The following is a 16,194-nucleotide window of genomic DNA, read 5'->3' as shown; positions in this document are numbered from 1 at the left end:
GTTGACTTTTTATTAATTTTCCTTACTTTTTAACTTGTTACAGTAGTTCAACAAGCTTTTTTTCCAAAGCTTTTGTTTTTCTTGTCTGATCAGGAAAAATTTGGTCTCACTGGTCCAAAACATAATGTTTTGTGAAACAGTTTATGTTCACCAGAAAGCTTGTTGATTTACTGATTTGAATCTTTTATTGTGTTTTTTTTCTTATTTTGTGTGTTTCTTTATGCTCTGAGGTATTTATGTGTCTTTCCTGTGTTACAGGGTCTAATAGGACCAGCAGGTGTGACAGGGCCCGCCGGACCAAAGGGAGAGAGAGTGAGTAACTCATTTCCCTCATTTGTATTTATGTTTTAAATAATCATAAAGCTTTCATTAGTTTACACTTGGATTTCCTTTTGTGCAACAGGGTGAGAAGGGAGATTCGGGATTACCAGGACCAATTGGGCCACAAGGCATCCCTGTAAGTCTGAACTTTACTTTTACACATTTAATGGCATTTTTAAATTATTGGTAGAGATCTTTCATGAGAGTCTTCCATAAAACATATTGACTGTGTCAGTTTCAGTTTCAGTACATTTCAGTTTTGTGCTTATTCACACCTCTACAAAATCAACAAAGCGTTATAAGTTTAGTTAGTAAAAGTGCAATAGTATTGTTTACAGCTGTAAACTCTTAGCCGAGCAGGTGAGTTTACCTGGACCTGTTCAACTCTTTCTACCCAAACAACATTTTTTCATCTGTCACTAAAAAAAAGAGGGATAGAGTGAAATATGAATGAAGCCTCAGATGCCAAATATGCATTATTTGTTAAGGGTGGAATATATATATTCATCAAAAAAAGACATAAATCATTTATTTACTTTTCATTTCTGTTTGAAGGGTTTAGTAGGACCACAAGGACTTAAAGGAAATCGGGTAAGAACTGCCAGCTTTGTTTTATTTATATAAATGTGTCAGTAGAAGTAGTGATTCTGTCAGATGAAAACACTGTAGATTTTTTACAAAGATAAACATAACAGTTACCTTTTTGACAGCTTAGTACTATTAATGAGAGCCAGTACAAAAGGCCAGGCTGCTTTTTAGATCTACAGTGTTGTTAACCTTTCATTAGTCTTGCATCTGCCTTCTGAGGCCATAACACTATTCAAAGACACCCCAAGGCAGAGATGTGAATTAAAGAGCTGCATATGAATAAAAGAAATGTTCTCTTTGATATTGTGCATGATTATGAATAAATTATATCAAGATGTTTTACCTTTATGTGTTTTGCAGTGGCTTGTTTTAAAACTCCCAGTTACTGATGTACTTCAAAATAAATTACACCAAACAAACAAGGCATGAATAAGTCTTGCTCATGCTCAAGATGTGTTTTTTAATTAAGGAAAAAAAGTGTTAATGTTAAGGACCTCCAAGATTACTGTGTTTGCCTTATTATACACCTCTTATACGAAATTCAGATTGGCACAATTACTGTACACTGAGAACTGCAACAAATGTATACACTAAAAGGCCTAAGACTTATTTTAGTTGTTGTATTAAAAATCAGCCCTGCAATTTTTCTCTGAAATAAAGCGTACTTAAATCCCAGGTTGCTGTGAAACAGACAGTTTCTTTGTAATGCCAACACACCCTTCCCCTCAGATCGTTTTCTGTTTCCATCTCATTAACCTGTGACTCTGTTAATTTTTTCCCTCCCATCTTTTAAGTCATCTTATTTCATAAGCTCTCTCAGCACATTCAACTGGCCTTCATGTCAATGTACACCCCAAGATACAAGCTGGGCACCTACGTACATGTTAATGAACACAACTAAATCTTATCGTCCAGTTGAATGTGTTGAAGTTAAAGCTGTGAGATCGTGTTGGTGTTTTTACTCTTTGTCCTGTGTTCCTTTGTTTCCGCAGGTCTTCCTATCCCCTTTTCCCTCCCTCCACCTTGTTCTGTGGCCTGTGGCTGTTTTTGCAGGGGTTGCCCTCTCTCCCTCTTACAAACCTTGGCCTCCTGCTCCTCCTCCTTCTCCTGCATTCTAATGTAGTCCTGGTTTAATCCTCTTCTTTTTGCACATCCCTTTTGAGCACCCTCTCTCTGCTTAACAGAACTTCTTCCTTGCCAGTCCCTTCATCCCCTGTTTTTTTGTTTTGTTTTGTTTTGTTTTAAATATATATATATCAGGTTGGGCAGCATCTAGACCAGTGGCTCTCAAACTTTTTGCTTTCATTTGAGGAGAGGAAGTCACCTTCCCACCACCTCAACAAAACTAAAACCAAATGGGTCAAATTAACTTTACATTTGTTGTGTTAATAATAAAATTGTCAAGGAGGTTTTTTTGCAGCATTTTGTCACAAGGTTGTTCCTTCGCATTGTTCTTTTGCATAAAAAATGAACAAATAGAAACTGCAGTTTGCTAGGACAATAAAACTCTTGTCCACATAAAAATAGAAATAAAATAGAAATATACAATCAGTGTTTTAGAACCATAATAGGACAGTTCTGTCTGTGCACACAAGTCCAACAAAAACAACAGTATTATCACAGTAGCTGCAAAGAGTCTGTTTCTACTGTATAAGGTTTTTAAAAGAACAACGAGGAACTATCTTTACAGATAAACTAAACCAGGTGTAAAATGGCTATTTTCCAGCAATTATTTAGTACCTTCATTAAAGACGGTTGATGTAATTTTATCACAGTATTATTGACTTCATGCTTTATTGTTCATTGATGCAGATTTTTCCTGATTTTCCTGCTTGTGATAACCAGGTTTTCGCCTTAAATACTGAAGTGGATTACTAAACTAATCAAGGTGTACTGTTTCAATAGGTGTTTTTAATTTGATGGACGTTATGTTGCCAGCAGGCAGTTTTTAGATGCAACACACAAACCTTACCTTCTCCTGTTTCTGCCTTCTATGGTTTTGAAGCATTACATGTTTTTATTTTTATTCCTGACATATATTTCTCCAAATAACTTTTGTTTTTGGCATCTCAATGGGAGCACCTATTGGCTCACTGTGTACACAGAGTTTGCACACCACCAAGCTTTGTATAAGTAATACACTCCACTCAGATCCAGCAGTGAGAGTGGACAATGCCCATCTTGATCATTATTGCTCTGGCTGGTCATTTGTCATTTAAGGTGACACCTACTTTCCCCTCTCTTCAAGAAACTCCTCTAAAGCTGCTCATCATCATCACTATTAACTGGGTGTTGTGGCAGCTGACCGATGTAGAGATTCAAAAACTTGGCTCTCAAAGCCATATATTGAAATATTGAAATTGTTGCATTATCATCTCAACTCACACTTTGTAAAGCACATTTAGTTCTGCCAGCAATGATTTCACATCAAGACCAAGAAAAAGGAAAAAAAAATACAGTAGAGATAACCCACTACCCATGTGACCATGCCCTGCAGTTTGAGAATCACTGGTCTAGACTTCTTATATGTAATGTTTAATTCCTTCATCAGGACCCAAACAACTGATGACTTTGGTGGGCAGGTGTCCTGTTAATATTTTGGTCAGACCGAACTCTGTTTTTAATCCTAACAAACTGATTCAAAGGCAACTGACCTTCTCTTTATTTTATTCTTTAGGATTAGTTTCCTCTCATCTGAGAAACCTTCTCAATTATGAACTGAAACGTGTGGAGCGAGAATCAAAAGACAGAAGTCCAGTTGTCTTTGACTTTATTTGTTAGGATTGTCATGTCTTAGATGACTAATAATCTAGACCATACTCCACTTTTACAGCATAAAATAGAGTACCTAATATCCTGCACAGATTTTTTGTTTGTTCTTTGGACATATTCCACATCTTTGCCAGAGTTGCACCTACATTATTGGCAATTAAAGCATAATTCATACACTTAAGGCTTTTCTATTGTAGATATGAGATGACTGTTTACATAATGAAGCCTGGAACCCACATCATGCAGCAGACATTAGCCGTGGACTAAATTCTAAAATCGTTTCTTATACAAAATTGATTCATGAGTTGAAAATAAATTTTAAAAATCCCCCGTTTCCTACTTTAACATCACCAACCAATACGTAGTGTAAGACCTCAGCTTCCTACTGTTCATCTTCGTTGGATCAGACAAGTTTGAAACAAACATGCTGGATGTCATCATATGTTAACTGCACCACTTTTTTATGCAAGAGTCCTAAGCAGAAAAAAAAGGATATTTACCAACACGTTCAGGCTCACTTGTTGCAGAAGTTCCTTGTGATAATCAGTCACTAAACTAGACCCTTGGTGCTATTTGTGTGACTGGAACATGATTTGAACACATCACTGTACATGGCCCCACTATATAATGCAGTTTTAAACAGTTTTAGTGCAAATGATGCATTCTCACTTACAAAAAAAGTAAAGCACTCAGACAGAGTTTTGGGAGTCAAATGAAATTGCACATGTTGAAAGGTTATATAACCGTAATACAATGATTACAACATCAGATTACATTGATCACAAAGTTGGCACGAAGGGAACACTGCTGGGCCCATGTCAGCAGGGTATAGTATCCCTTTGATCCTGGATACAAGCAGCTACTGGGTGCAGTCACACAATCGTCCAGTCATGTCCTCTCCTGCAGCAAACTGGCTGTACCACAGCTGTAACTTGTCCTTGGGATCCAGCAGATCGACACTGAGTCAAAGCTGATGTCCAGCTTGATTCCATGTATGTCTAATTAAGGAAAGACTGAGGGACCTGCCTGGCCACAGGAGGACTTTAACATGATGCAGACACACGTGTCATGTGTGGACGGGTGTAGTCAGGTTGAAAGACCGCACCAGGATGCTGTCTTCTAGGGGCGTAAGACATGCATATGCGTTTGATTAAACGCTGTGCCATCGGGGTCCCCTAAACCATTGCCAGATGTGACCTGAAGTTAAACCCTGTGGCTCCCCACACCATGATACCAGGAGTAATGTTGGGATGTCTCTTCACAACACTGGCAGGATTTGTCCTCTCCTCTTGGCATTGCCATATATGCACATGATGGTCATTTGTGGTAATGCGGATTTGAGATTTATCTCTGAACATGATGGAACACCACTTGTAATCAGCCTAAGCTTCCTGGTTACAGCACCACAACCTAATGCCAAACTCTGCTGTAGTTAATGGTCGCCATGGGACGGGGAACCTATAGTTTAGCTGATCGTAGTTGTCGACACACCGTGCAGGATGACTCAGGGAAGCATAAAGAGTCCATTGTCTGTAACCAGAAGTCAAGCACAGATGTTATGGAGTTCTGCAATACTTGACACACAAATTAACGATTGTCCCTTGGTGTTTCCTGTATTGAGAAACTAAAACATTTACAATATGTGTGTGGATGAACTCATGTATCTAATGGTTCCAACATTAGGTCACTGTAAGATCTGTACTCCCCACACGCTGGGCAACTGCACAATACAACCACTCGTCTTCATAGAAGCCTATATTCCAACTCCTATCCCACTTTGAGAAGTGCTTGTGATGCATCTATGAGGCATCCATTATGTCTGGTGACATTCACTCACTGTTGTGGTTGCCTGTCGGATGGCCAGCAACTGTCTGATAACACTATCACTCTACTCCTGATCCCACCCCATGCGTTCTTTGATGTGTGTTAAAGATGCGCCAGCTCCTTGCAAACTAAATTATTTACATACTCATCACTGGTATGCATGTGGAACAAATTATGTCCACACCGGACCATTCCTTTTGAGTGTCCAACATTTTTTGTTATTGAGATCCTGATTTTAAAAAAAATAATTAAAAATCATGCAACTCTGGCTATAAATGAATATTGTAACATTAGACATGATAAGCTTGTTGAAATTATACCAAGGAATGAATTTGTGAGAAATTAAAGTTAAAGGTAGTCTAAAAAAGTCAGTGTGTTCCCTAATTAAATAAAATCAAAGCATATTCACAGCTAAACTCTTGCTTCCTCATTTAAAGTTTCTTTTACAAGTCTCTCTAAAGCTCATTTTACTGTTTGGCAGTTTGAAGGTCTGAGAAAAACCCTGCTCACCAAATCAAATGGTTTTGACCTCTCCTCTCTAACTCCCTCTACTTACATTTCCTTTTTACTAAAATTACATTTTTAAATCATAATGCCTTTTGAAGCAATAAAAAGGCACCAAATTGAATTAGTAACTTAGAATGATTCATCATATTGCCTAAATTACATATGGGTTAAACAGATCTCATATTAGAAAATAAAACATTTGCTTTGTGTGTGGCTTACTGAGGAGGATTACAGTTTGTCTTTTTTTAATACGCTGTTGTTTGCAGGGAGAGAGGGGCAAGAAAGGCAACAGGGGGGCCAAAGGGGATAAAGGAGACCAAGGAGCACCTGGATTAGATGCCCCCTGTCCGTTGGTATGTCAGTGGTTCAATGTTGAAAACCAAGAGGCAACGGGAAGGAGCACTTTTTTACATTGCAACATAATCTCACAGTGCTACAGTTACCCTGAAGGTTTCAGGAGTAAGCTTCCCTTTGGCTCTTGGATTCAGTATTTTAATAATCCTTGGTAAAAGTTGTGGTCTGGTTTGTCCATTCTAGTGTTTTAAACACCAAAATATTATACAGTATGGGACTGAACTGATAGCAATTTAGTGAGAATCCAAAGTAAGCTCATGATATACACGTGAAAATAAATTTGTCAAGTGAAAAACATTTACTGCATAAACCTCAGACCACAACTATGCTTGAGGACCTCTTTCTTTCCAGAGAAGAGACAGGCAAGAACCAGACAGCCACTGGTGATGGACATTACCTATTCCATCTATTTCTAACTTTTAGCATCCATCTTGTTCCTCTGAACATTTGTGTTTTAGGCACATAAGATGAGACACTTTTACTAATTGTCTGATCTCATGTGTGCACTTCCTCAGCTGGCTGTTTTTGAGCCATAAGAAAAACAATCCAAACTAAAATTTGTTGTACCCAAGACTAGTCACCAATATTTCTTTGGTTTTTTATCAGAACATCTAAGTGAGTCGGGTTCTTGCCAGTCTCCGGGTTGCCTGCATGTTTAGGCAACCTGCAACCAGTGGACACGTGCGGCGCTCCTCCTGGTATTGAGCAGCAGATGCTGTGCTGCACACGAGCGGCACAAATGGATTTTAAATGGCTGATTTCATAACAGGGTTTCCGAGGCTTTAAAGGGGAGAAAGGTGAACCGGGCTTGCCAGGCCTGGATGGGCTGGATGCCCCTTGCCCTGTGGTATGGTGCTCTTTCTTTCCTCTCACTTTTCCCAGCATGTCTGTATTGTCCCTAATTACACACCTAATTGTGATCACTGAGGCAAAATTTAGAAAATAAAGACCAGAACATGGACATGTGCATGGAACGTACAAGTACTTTGCCTACTTTTGTCTTAGACTAATCTTTTTCAAGTGACTTAAACAAATCTAACTCAACTTGAAATTACCTTCTAATGACAAATACATTTTTTTATTCAGCCAGCTCAAAATTACTACCAAACTTTCTATGTTATAATTAAATGTTCATCGAACATTGTTACTAACTACTTAACTAACATAAATAATACTTTAAAACTATGCTTTAATTGTTTCCTACCCATTTTTCTGCATGGGGCATGACCTTTTCCCACTGTTAATACAACAAAGTACCAAAGGTCAATAAGAGCTTAATATGGTCAAATCAAGCCAAAGACCTGGTATGTATGGTGAGATGTACTGCTTTTGGCTATGAAGTTGGTTGAATAATCAATTCAATAAGCTCCAAGCATGCTCAGCAGATTCTTATTGCTGTGGAACGTGATTTACAAGGCAACCAGGCAAGCACAAGGTTCCTTTATCCATTTATTTACAGGCTGTCAGAGATCCCAGACACATAACTGCTGCTTGTAAACTGGTGTTTTTATGCATCTTGTTATCTACATTAGTTCCCCTGCAGGCTTAAAAATGTTTACTTAAGACTGAGTGTGTGAGTTGTAGTTTGGTGAAGTTGTGCATCAGCCAAATTATATTTTCACAGCTTTGGTCTCCATGTATCCATGTTTTTTGGGTTAGAATAAAGTTGTCTGCCATTTCCATACAAACAGCTCCTGGTTAGGTCTAGGCATTTAGGGCTGTAGTCTTGAATGCTGTCTGAAAAACACCAAATCTGAAGACAGAAATTTTAGAAAATGGGTAAATGAAACTAAATGGCAATTCTGTACAAATCAGGGGTGGGACTTGGCAGACGTATGAGCTGACCATCACCCGTCATGGGGGTGTGGAGGTGGCTACATATGATATTGGGAGCTGCATTGATAAACGTTTAAAAACCCTTGTGGAATAGAATGGAGAAAAAAAAATTACAAGATCTCTCATAATCTCTGTTTGTCCACCAGTGATATGGGTACAGCATTGGACCAGAGCTTTTTAGCATGTGTTTGTAAATCTTCAGGATCATCTTCAGAGATATATCAATGTCACTGAGCAAGTAAAAATGTCACAATGGTGAACATGTTACATGGAACTTTGCTATTGCATTGTTATTATATTTAAAGGTTGTAAAAATAGCAGTGCAACAATGTTGTTCATCTGTGTGTCATAAAGCAGTAATATGGTGAAAAATAAACCACCTCTCTTGTTAATCATTCTGGCACAATGTACCAGGTTTTCTGAATGTTGGATATGTTTAAATATTTAGTTTTTTATTACAGCAAACAAAGTCCAATATGTGTGTGCCTTTTTTATGAATCATTACAGCACATTTTAATTTTATTCCACAAAAAAAAAAACACTTCTTAGAACTTCTGACTTATGAAATTGCATCCTACACCAATCAATACTGTTGTGTTCAGAGGGACAGTAGATTTGATAATCTGGCATTTGGCATGATAAAAAATAAACTTTTATACAAAGTATTTATCAGTAATAATGTATGTACTGTATGATAGATGAAACAGAATAAAAAGCACATACATGAAAACTATTTTTGACGTTCGAATGTTCTAACTCCACCATTAGAAGCAGATTTAAAGCGAGACTCTTTTGAAAACCTGAGTGGGCAATAAAAAAGGTTTTATCTGTGAACAGCTTTTGCATTTTATGCTTGTTAGTTTTTGGATGATACTACATGTTGTTTGACAAACAGTATTTGCTTCTCACATCTTCTTTTTTCTTTTCACCAGGGAGATGATGGTTTACCTGTACCAGGATGTTGGAATAAAGTAAGTTCTGCTGTATTTTGCTTTTGCATGCCACCTGTTGCTTGCAAACAGTACATGCTAACTTCATTACAGATGTCGTTTTGAACTAACATTTGATATTTTGCCCTTTGTTTTCTCCTTGCAGTGACAATAACCTCGGAGTGGCTTGCGTGATTGTACATAGGATATTTATTTTTTTACTTCTTCTGTTATGCATTAAAACCATTCCTTAAAAAAATCTTCAAAAAGATAAGTTTTTTTTGTACAGGATGTTTATTTTAATACATATGATAGCAAATATGTAATGGATTTTTTTTTTTTACATCTATGCATTGTTTTAATATGACTGGATAAGTAAAGATTTAATGGCTCCATATGCATGATATTTGTGCATAATGTGAAGAGTTTAATGCTTATTAACTTATTACACAATGTTGTTTTGTTCTAATAGACCATGCTGCACTGAGTTGTGGAGCTGGAAAGATTTTGTGTTTGCGTTTGGAAGGTCTTAGCTGAACTCTCCTCATAGTGATAAAGTGTTTAAAAACATGGGAAAGCAATTCCTACGTAGATTCTAGTTTCATATTATCAGACAGCTGTGCATTTTTTGGACACATTTTTATATTTTATTGAAGAACAGACACGTCATAAACCACATTTTGAGCTGCCATTACAGTAACAATTTTTTTATTTAAGGCAAACAAGATTCATTTCAACAGTTTTGTCTAGAATAATGGATATGAAAAATAGTGACCATTAAAATACTGGCTTTTGGAAAGAATCCTGTAAAAGAAAAAACATGTACTAACTGTGCATAATGAGCTTTACTTTATGGAAAATGATTCTTCAGATTCTATTTCCCTTGATAATATATTTTCTGGTTTTATGTTACATACATGAGCATACACACAGGTAATTCAAAACGCTGATATTGCAATCTTAAATTTAAAAAAAACATTTTTTTTGAATAGGACAAGCTCAATGTGGCCAGTCTGCGGTTGGCTTATTGCATATTTATTATCTTTGTATATGCCAAACGATAAGCACTAAGAGTATTATATTATTGTAGTTTAATTTATTGGAAGCAGGGTCTCCAGCTTTTCAAGACAGTTAGCCATGACAGTTGGACTGGAAGGCCATGAGAGACAAAACTGGGGTCTTTGCTCATGGACCTGTAGCTAGTTTTGTAAAAGGTTGTTTCTGTGCTGGCACAGTAAAGATTTATTGTTACACAGGGCAAACTCAGGACAAACTTAAACATAAGCAAAAAATTTTTTTTAAATCCCTCGGTGTAACCTCAGCCATTACATTTAGACCAAATTGTGCAGCGATGAAAGACATCTAGTTTCTGAGGTCCAATCCATCGACACTACTCTGGATAGTTTATTAAACAGAAATATTTTCTTTGTTTCTACGTTTTATTTGATATCCACATGATTCCAACAAGAATACCCACGCTGCACCACTAGGTGGCGAGCTTGTCCACATTGCCAACATATCAAAAACATTCTTCTAAAATACTTTTTTCCTTTGATACTGTTTACGGTTTCCTCTCAGTTATTAAGTAATTCAGCACACAATCAAAGTTTGACAGTGACAGGATCAGGATGAGGCAAAAAAGATGTAGAAAAAAACTTAAAATGGCTTCATTGTTGTTTTGACTTCTATAACACAAAGTAATAATGGACATGCACAAAACAAGCTACTATGTCATCGTATTTAAACAAAATGCAGTATTTCGAGTCCACTCAAATCGATAAAAATTAGCTTTTAAAAATCTTCACTTTGAAAAGCATTTTTATTTTATTTTTTTTTTTTTACTAGAAACTTTCTTTGTGTGGTTTATAAATGCAAACGCATCCAAAAATTTGTTTTTTAAAAAAAATATCCAGCATATTGTGGACAAATGTTCACCCTAAACACTTTTCTCACTGAGGAGGGTATCAATTAAGATCCCGTAAACGATTCCAAGTGTCACAGTTCAGGTGTAAACGATTCTGAAACCTAAATGTTCAGTTGTACAGCAGGAATGCAACAGCTTTCAATTTGAGCTTTATATTATTCCCTCTGATTTCAGCTCTTTGTAAATAGTTTGATCAAATTCGGTGGGCTATCGATTCCTGCTTTATGACTGCCAGGTTCTGTTTTATTAACTGGAGTGATTTGTTGAGTGTTTGACTTTTAATCTGCGGTGGAGCATCCAGCCCGTAACATTGGACTGAATTACTGCTGCTCATCCTTGCAAGATACTGCAACCGTCACATTGTTTCCTTCATTTTGGAATAAAAAAAGCTGCAGCCTTCTTGGATATTTGACATGCTTTGTTAAATCAAAATTTTACGTCCACACGTGTTTGATGAAGACACCATTCTTATTAAGCTAACATGATTAACTCTCCCAAGTGACTCAGTGTTAAAGAAACGGAGGAACCGACCACAGTGAAGCTTGACCCGTTCTGCTGCTGCTCTTTGACTAAGCTTTGTCCGTGTTTCGCCTGAACCTGATGTTGCCTTTTAGAGTTTATTGTTGGAGCCTTGTCAGTATTCATTGTGTTTTGTTACCTCATATTAACTTGTGCCTTAAACACCCGCTGGCCTTCATATTTGCTTCTTTTGTCATAATGAGTTTCATACTTACCTTCAGATATGTTCAGTGTGTTCATGTGTTCAACGTGACAATCCTGATTAAACGTAAATTTCAGAGAACTCTGGTTTTGTCATTAAAATGTGTGAAACCTACTCACTCTTTAGCCTAAACTGTGCCACAAAGATGAGTTGTAGCCCCTTTACAATATGATATGGTAATATTTTCTTTTTTATATTTAGTTACTTGTAAAATAAACATGAAAAAAACTGCTTAGAAAAATAAATTCAGTTTTTAAATATCCATTATTCCAAGTAGATACCAGTTGTCTACAGCTCCAAATAAATAGGGATTATGCTTTTATTTGGGCAAATGAAAAGACACAAGTTACAAATTAGAAAAGAGGCCAAAAGTTGAAACCAGACTTATTTTTTCAAAAAATGGATTTCATAGGTTTATGAGCTTTATCTGGCAGTTCATTTTATAACTGGACAGGGATCCCACAACAAAATCTCACTGCCAAATACGGGTTTTGCTGTTATCATCTTTCAATTAAAGTTATTCTAACTAGAATAACACTTTACAGTATTTGGCAAATAATGATACACTTTAATTTACATAGAGTTTTTATGCAGGGCTCTGTTTGTAATAGAACATTTTACATCAGTGTTTAAGTGTTTATTTATTTAAGGCATCTCAGTGATTCTCCCGCTGTAAAACTAGTGTTTATTTGTTTTTTACAAAGCCATGCTTTAATGGAAATCTGAAGCTCCATCTATTTCAAAACATCACAAAAATTTAACAGGAAAAAATGTTAAGATCAAAACCTTCTTATTCTCATTTAGTTGGCTCTTGGGTACTAACTACCACCATTAAAGTTTACATTGCCCTTCAGAGCACGCTGCACTATGTTCATACAGGGCTTGCTGGTTGACGAAAGAATAACTCCCTGCAGTTAATCATGATGTTAAAGAAGAGTAGTATGGTTAAAATACCTAATACTAAAACTGTCAACAGAGCTATTAACATGTCCTGTCATGATGTCCGGTGCAACCCAGACTTGATCTATGTTTTCATTCTAAGAAATACAGAGCACATCTACTTCCTATACAGCTAAGAACATACAGAGTAGGTGCTGCTCAATTCATACTTATGACAAATTGTACCCCATTTTGTACCAATCAGATACGAAACTGTTACCATTTTTACACACACGTACTTACCATATGTACTTACATAGGACCCTGCACAGGATCAAACTGTGCTACATTTTATCGTCAACATTACGATCGACACATTGTCGTCATATTTTAGGAGCTTAATGCCTGAAAAATTTCATCTGGACTGAGATTTGGTGCTATTTCAACAAAGGCCCAGGCTGAATCCCTCCAATGATAACAACAAAATACTTTTAAATATCTTCATTTCAAAAGTGTATTCCAGTAGATTAAATTGTGTTTGTTGGGGTGGGTGCCAGAATGGGTGTGAAGCAGTGCTAAAGTGAGTACATAGCAGACTGAGGCAAGTACGAAGTGGGTGAAGGTGGGTATGAAGAGAATAATAACAATAATATAAATAATGTAAAAACTGCTCCAACTGTTCTTATTTTTCATTTCAGTTGCTTCTAAAAGCACCTCTGAAATGATGGAGACTTTATTTTTTGACATTTTGTCCAAATCCACAAGCCAAAGACAAGCTGTTATTGGCCCATTGGGAGTAATTTTCAGATGGAAATAAAAAATAAAAGTGCCTGTTAATCAACACATTGAACTTAAAGAAATACAGTGTCTGCAGTTGACAAATCATAACAAAACTAACTTTGCACGGAAACTTGTGAAATTAAAAAGTTATATTATCACGTTATTTTAATGAATATAAACAAACTTTTAGCAAATGACCATCCCTTGGAAGACATTTTTTTGTTGATGGTTAACCAAATAAAGATAAATAAAAAGTAGGCACAATTACCCAATTTAGCTGAAATATTTTGGAAAGTGTTTATGCGTGACTGACCTCAATTTGTATTTTGTTTGTGTTACTGAAGTAACTAAAGCTGTACTCACACGTATGTTTAAAGGGTCAACATCCTTTCCAGCTGGCTAAGAAGTAGCGTTCCAAAACACGTCTCCGTGAAGCCACAGAGAAGAAACTTAAAGATATCTGAGACACCTTTGAGTTTAAACACCGACCTGGAGATGGCATTTCAGCATTGTTCCCAGAGGCTGGACGCAGGGCCAGTACTGAGTCTCTGGTGAGCAGACTGACTTCAACAAGACAGGATAGGACAGGCATCATCATCGTCATCCTCATCATAGCTCGTCACTTGAAGACTCTCTGGATGGGAGACCCATCATCGTCACATGGACATACACCGGCTGGTGGGCTTTATTTGTACGCATTCACTTTGATCTGTTGATATCATAGTGAGGTCGAGGCATGGATTCTCAATGTTAGTTGTGTTTTGAGTAACATCATTACTCTAACTGTGATAAAAGACTTCAGAGCAGCTCACAGGTCAAACAGATGCCACGTTTCCATGAAAAACCAAAGAAGCAAACATGATTCCTTCTTGATATAATCTGACTCACTGCCTTTTCGAAAAAAAGAAATCCCTTTACAAGCATTTATGGCATTTTATTTTAATGTTTGTGCAGTATGGGGGATATTTCAAACCAACATCTCACATCATGCCTGGTGATTTATTTGATATTTTTGTATTAAAGTGTTGAAAAAGCACCTCGTTCTAATGATGTATTTGTAATTATTGTACAATAGGATGACAAACTGTATGTATAAAAGTACTCGATCTTTGTAAATAGCATGCATTGATTTATATAAAAATGTTTTAACTACAGAATAGGCGTCAACAAGCAGCATTCATACGCTGATCGGGAACAACTTGATGTTGTTTTCTTTATTTGACCTCATGTGACCTAATTTTAACATTTTTCACATCAGTACTTTCTTCAAATCAGTCTCTGCAACACAAAAATACTCATTGAGGCTCAATAGACAGACGTTTTTCTTTTCCACGTAATACAAAGGGAATTTTATTTAAACAAAACCCTATTCGTTGAAAGCATTTTGTTTCTAAAAATACAAAAAAACACTAAAATGTCCTTTGTCAGTAATTTACACGAAAAATAACGAAAAAACAAATTCTTGTTTTACATAAAAGCAAATGCACTGAAGCATTCCTTATGTCATACCGACAGCTGCCATGTAACCAGACCTGCTCAGAATGATATATATTTTTCTTTTTATAATTTTATTTTTTACGTCATTTTTATTTTCTAGTTTTTTAGTTTGGTGGTTTGAAAGTGTAAAAAAAGAAACTAATGATCTATCCTTTATTGATATTTAGATGTAACTATTAATAATTTTTACAATTTGGAGTAAAACAGGTGTGATCTGAAAATCTCCCCATCTAAATAAGGTTTTGGGGTTTATTTTTGTTAGTTTGTTTTCTTTTTTAACATTTTTTTATTTAAATGATAAGCAGAAAATATCACACTCTGTTTTGTCTATTTAAGTTTGTTTTCTTTATTAGATTGTATTGTATTTATTGTGTAATGTTAAAATCTCTCACCACTTTACCTGGTTTGTTTAGAAGCATTTCGAAGTTTAACTAACTTTATTGTGATTTGTCTAATAATGGTTATAAATGTAATCCTAAATGGAAATTATTTTTTTCCTTAAAGGCAATGTCACATTTATTAGTTAAGTTATCTACATAACTCTTGTTTTTTCACCTGCTACAGCGGTTTTAGGCTCACTCTTTACACATTTGTTAACTCAAAACAGTTAATTTTTGCATGTAAAGGTAGAGCTGAGAGCTGTTTGTGGAGTACTTTTACAAAATAAGTGCCTGCATTATAAATGGTTTATAGTTTTAAGTCTCTATGCAGTTTTTGCTTTAGGCTTTACATTTCTTTCTTAGACCAGTATGAAACCTTTTTGTCTCGGTTTGCTTTGCATTGACTTATTCACAGCTTTTAATCTGGAGATTATGAGTACACTTCATGCGAATGAGCAATCACATACAGTATTTGACAATGAATTTGGATTCTGGGAAAGAAAGCGTGATTATTGTATGTTTTGAGTATCCTCAAAAAAGGTTAAAAAACAAAAACAACTGGACTTCTATTCTGTAGTTGAAGACGAGCTTTCTCAATTAGAAATAGAGAGTGTGGAGTTGAGCTTTTAAAGCTGAGATGTGATGTAAGCTGGATTGCTAGCAAATTGTTCTCACTCTCCTAACAATAGAGGCTCGTTAGGGTCATTGTTTGTCTGACTCACTGATGGGCCCCTCTGGTCACATGAGTTGATTGGAGTGAAACTGACTGGGGATCAGGCCTAAAGCTCCATTATATGTTTTTGAAAGCTGAAATCTGAGACCTCCTCCTCTGTTTAATGTTGGTTTCTCCTTTTTGACATAAATGGCTTCTTTTACCCCCCT

General features: G+C 36.3%; 1 protein-coding gene across 18 annotated transcripts in view; it reads left to right on the top strand.

Annotated features, from left to right (window-relative positions):
* col13a1 (collagen, type XIII, alpha 1) overlaps positions 1-15,967 on the top strand; it is a 121,664-nt gene extending 105,697 nt beyond the window's left edge. For 15 of the 18 annotated variants that reach the window (XM_037973442.1, XM_037973437.1, XM_037973440.1 and 12 more), the window contains 6 exons: positions 259-312; positions 404-457; positions 877-912; positions 6,279-6,365; positions 9,135-9,173; positions 13,813-15,967. In XM_037973442.1, coding sequence (XP_037829370.1) covers positions 259-312; positions 404-457; positions 877-912; positions 6,279-6,365; positions 9,135-9,173; positions 13,813-13,845 — 303 coding nt within the window. In that variant the 3' untranslated portion in view covers positions 13,846-15,967. Of the gene's footprint in view, positions 1-258; positions 313-403; positions 458-876; positions 913-6,278; positions 6,366-7,135; positions 7,214-9,134; positions 9,174-9,297; positions 11,858-13,812 lie in introns of those variants that run through there. The other 3 variants (XM_037973434.1, XM_037973438.1, XM_037973436.1) reach the window with 3 other exon arrangements.
* The last annotated feature ends 227 nt before the right edge of the window (positions 15,968-16,194 follow it).

This window comes from Kryptolebias marmoratus, linkage group LG22, assembly GCF_001649575.2.
Source record: "Kryptolebias marmoratus isolate JLee-2015 linkage group LG22, ASM164957v2, whole genome shotgun sequence".
In the NCBI taxonomy this organism is placed as follows: Eukaryota; Metazoa; Chordata; class Actinopteri; order Cyprinodontiformes; family Rivulidae; genus Kryptolebias; species Kryptolebias marmoratus.
Note: the sequence above shows the minus strand (reverse complement) of the source record. Positions and strands in the feature narration are given on the sequence as shown.